The sequence below is a fragment of the Arvicola amphibius genome, chromosome 8, assembly GCF_903992535.2.
Source record: "Arvicola amphibius chromosome 8, mArvAmp1.2, whole genome shotgun sequence".
Taxonomy (NCBI): domain Eukaryota; kingdom Metazoa; phylum Chordata; class Mammalia; order Rodentia; family Cricetidae; genus Arvicola; species Arvicola amphibius.
Genome location: NC_052054.1, coordinates 69,473,432 through 69,478,058, shown reverse-complemented (window position 1 = coordinate 69,478,058; position 4,627 = coordinate 69,473,432). Strand labels below are relative to the sequence as shown.

General features: G+C 38.5%; 1 protein-coding gene across 1 annotated transcript; it reads left to right on the top strand.

Annotated features, from left to right (window-relative positions):
- The first annotated feature begins 3,331 nt into the window (after window positions 1-3,331).
- Window positions 3,332-4,279, top strand: LOC119821814 (vomeronasal type-1 receptor 90-like). Its single transcript, XM_038340929.1, has one exon. It carries the CDS (start codon window positions 3,332-3,334, stop codon window positions 4,277-4,279), a length of 948 nt encoding a protein of 315 aa, XP_038196857.1.
- The last annotated feature ends 348 nt before the right edge of the window (window positions 4,280-4,627 follow it).

Below are 4,627 nucleotides of genomic sequence, written 5' to 3'. Positions count from 1 at the left end.
TTCTGCTAGAGGGGTTTGAATTTATCCGGGTTTTTGAACTGTACCCAAATTAAAGTTTTCTATAATTAAAGACATGGAGATGCAAGGAATGCTGAGAATGGGAAGAATAGTCTTCCCAGTGAAGAGCACAGCAATTGGTTGTCCAACACCAAATGGTCAGCCCTGAAAACACACATGCAAGTAACATTATACAGACTGAGCAGGTCCTATTTATGTACTTGGGAATTCCATACATTGTAGGGCCATATTATACAGGCCCATATTTTTACATTGTATGGTGGCCAAATTTTTAGGCCACAGTTTTCACTTGGCCACACAGGAGGTGGTCACCTTGCCTCCATCCTAAACAAACTGAAGCCATCCTAAACATTACCAGGATATGCTAATGGTGCTCTGCTGCTTCTTTGTAATTTTGGGAGGTCACCTGGAAAGAGGTAATCCTTGGCCATCTAGGAAACAGAAAGCAAATGAACTTTTTCCTCAGTTTACATTTTTGGTATAAAAGCTGTTTGAAGAATAAACGCAGGTAAATTTTCAGGATGTGAACTCAGAATTTCATGAGGGATCCCTGAAAACTCCCTCCCGATAAAATGATGAAGTTGTGTCTTTATTTTCATGCCTCCCTGCTGGCCCAGAGAAATAATTTATGGTCTAGGATGGTCCCAGACCATAATACATACATAATACGAATGTACATGACAACAATTAAAGAAAAAAGGCCATGATTTGAATGAGAGAAAGAGAGAGGATACATGGAAGGATTTGAAGGAAGGAAAGCCAAGGTGGAGTGATGTAATTATCTTATAATCTCAAAAGTAAAAATATATATATTTAACTTTAATAAGAAGATAAATAATACAATTTGAATGTAAAAAAGACACGGGATTGCTTAAGAAAGTAATTCTGTTCCCTTATCAGTATCCTTGTGTGGCATTATTTATTTAAGATGACATATTTCTGTTGGTTAGTTGAAAAACATTTTACTACTATTTTTATCCATCTTCTGAAATGTTGACACATTTATACAATATGTTTGGATGATTTAGACCCATCACAACCTCCTGCTAACTCCTCTTGTGACCCCCAAGTCATTCCATCTACTTATTCATTTGTTGATGTGTGTGTGTGTTTGTTCAAGGCAGGGTTCTCTGTGTAGTCCTGACAGTCCCAGAACTCACTCTGGCCTCAACCTCAGAGATCTGTCTGCCTCTGTACCTGCCTCCCAAACACTGAGATTAAAGACATGTGCTGCCACTGCTTGGACATTTCTTTCATTTCATGTCCAGATGTTTTGCTTGCATGTATATCTGCAACTATGTGTGCAGTGCCTGAAAGGCCAAATCGCCTTGAACTGGAGTTACAGATGGTTGTTTGCAGCTATGTGGGTGCTGCAAACTGAACCCAAGTTATCTTAACCATTGAGCCAACATCTCCCCAGCTCCTTTGTCATTCTTTTTCAACCTAAACTGTCTACATGTTCATTAACACTAAATCTCATAAGTATATGCAATGTAGTAAAGAGCAAATATCTAATATTCCCTTGAGAACTGGAGTTATATGCTCATCAGCATTTACACAATGTAATTGTATCTAACATTGACCTCTGACATGTTTTCATTTTTGTTAAATCATGGATATAATAACAGGTAGCTGGAATGTCATGCCTGGGTGATAATATATGCTACATTTGAAATATGATAAAAAATAATACAAATATGATAGAAAAATAATACACTTATGATGTGGGATTTCCCTCTGTATGCTGTGATTACTATAAATGAATAAAGAAAACTGGCTTGGCCTGATAGGGTGGAGCAGAGATAGGCGGGGAAGGCAAAAATGAATGCTGGTAGAAAGGACAGAGTGAGAGAGAAGCCATGTAGCTGGAGCCAGACGAAACTTTAGCCAGTAAGGCACAGCCATGTGACAATATACAGATTAACAGAAATAGGTTAAATTATGTAAGAGTTAGCCAATAAGAAGCTAGAGCTAATGGGCCAAGCAGTGATTTGATTAATAGAGTTTCTGTGTGATTATTTCAGGGCAAAGCGGCCAGAAACAAACAAGCACCCTCCTTGCTACACATTTAGTCTCTGTAGTCCAATTTGGTTTTTGTTATTGTTGTTAATTTATTGAACCTTTATAAAGTCTTATTGACAAATACACACCATGTTTGCACATTTTATTATGACATTTACACACATCCACAAACATGACTTTTGTTATACTCTCCCATGGCTTACATCTGTATCACTCGCCAACCTCCATTGCTTACACATGGCTAAGAGTCTCCCCTTTGGGTTTGTAAATTTATCTACCAGATTCCACATGTGAGGACATACATGGTGTTTACCTGTGTGAGACTGCCTTATTTCACATAACACCATGATCTGCAGTTCTGTTCATTTCCTGGCAAATAATAGAAATGGTGACAGGAAATACATTTCTCTGAGAATGTGTTCAACACTGGGGCACGTATAGTAGCAACTGTCCCTTCGTGTTCTGCAGCTCTACACAGGGACCGAGCTCCTAAACTGCTTCAGAAATTTGTTAGTGACAGAGGACTAGACTCAGGGACAAAACCCAAGTGGAGAATCTACTTTTGGGGAAAATTGTTTTTATGCTTTTCTTTTACGTGTACAAGTGTTTTACCTGCATGTATGTTTGTGTAGTATGTGCATGTCTGGTGCCCACAGAGTCCAGAAGAAAGTATCAGATTCTCTAAACTTTGAGTTAAAAACAGTAGTGAGCCCCCAAGTGAATCCAAGGAATCAAACTTGTGTCTTCTAGAAGTGCTCTTAACTGCTGGGCCAACTCTACAGCCCCTTTACTGAGAATTTAAAGACAAATACCTTGGGAGAATGTTACATACAATCAAAACTCTAAAGATGTTTAAATATTCATGTTACTGTCTCTGTTTTACACAGTCTTCTTGGGAAAGATCAGACCTTTCAAACAAGATTTTTAAAATATACAAGATGAGCTACTGAATAAAAACCCTACGACATGCAAATTTGCCTTTCCACTTATTAACCGATCCTGCCACTTAATATAACAGCACTCAGAAGACTTTTTGCATTAAGCACACCTGCTATAACACCTTCTGTCCTCTGATGTTCTCAAGTCTCCCTGGAATGTAGTTCTAGGAGGCACCACGTCTGGACCTGAGAAACAAAGGAGTTTGACATTTCTCCAACCTTCTCTCCTTCTGAAGTGTCAATCAGTATATTTCCCCACAAATATCAGTATGTAATTAGTTTTATAATTGAACCCACTTAGATTTCAGTGAAGGCCTGACAAGCCTAATAATATCTAAAACATCACTGAGGTGATGTTTCCAAGCAACACCATCTTGGGGGGGTTCCTCGTATCCCTGCTCTGTGTGGGTGTCATAGGGAACTCACTGCTCTTCATGCTGTATGTGTACAGCTTCTTAGTCAGATCCCGCTTTAGAAGACCTATTGATCCCATTTTCATACACCTGGTGATTGTCAACATGTTGACAGTCATATTTGCTATGATATCATATATCATGTCATCCTTTGGAGTCAGACACTTTCTGGATGATGCTGGCTGTAAGGCAGTTTTATATGTGTTCAGAGTCACCCGGGGTTTGTCCATCTGCACTACCTCCATTCTAAGCACGTTCCAAGCCATCACCATCATTCCCAGTAACTCTAAGTGGGCATGGCTTAAGCCTAAACTCTCTATGTGGACGTGTTGCTCCTTCCTGTTTTCCTGGCTCATCAACCTGCTCATATATGTGCACGTCATTGAGACTGTGGTAGCTAAAATCAATCACACTGATGTTGGTGATGGATATTATCATGTTTTCTGTAAAATAAGACTACCCTATTTCCGCACTAAGGAATTATTCCTGGGTGTTATCATAACAGGAGACGTTCTCTTTATGATCATCATGATGTTGACCAGTTTCTATATGGTGACTCTCCTTTACAAACATCACAAGGGAGCCCAGCATCTCCGTAGCCGAAGCCTCTCCTGCAAGACATCTCCTGAGCACAGAGCCACTCTCAGCATCTTGCTGCTGGTGAGCTGTTTTGTGATTTTTTATTGGTTGAACAATTTCATCACCCTTTATGGGTTTTATACACATGAAAGATTACCAATATTGGGGGTAATTGTTGTAATTGTGTCGTCATTCTACCCTACTTTCTGCCCATTTTTACTAATGAGCAATAATAAAATAATTTCACAGTTTATTTCTTCTTTATCAATACTGAGAATTACCTGTTTTCAAAGAGCATTTGGTGGATGATATGAAGGCCAGATGTGCTCATCAACAAACAAATCTCTAATGATGTATGTGATAAGTTGAAAGCTGTGTGGCTCTTGAATCTTTGATATGGCCCATGTTAGAATTCACACAAGTTGTATGTTTACCAATTTTAGATTTTTAATATTATGTCTCAATAAAAATTATGTCCATAACATTTCAATAATTTCATATTTATTGTCCATTTAAATTATAATACTTTAGAGCTTTGAAAAACAGGTGGTCATGTTTAACTCTATGTGACACCCACATACATTTTACACACATGATCCTACACACATACAAAGACAGACAGAGAGACAGATAGAGAGATAGACTTTTCAAACATGT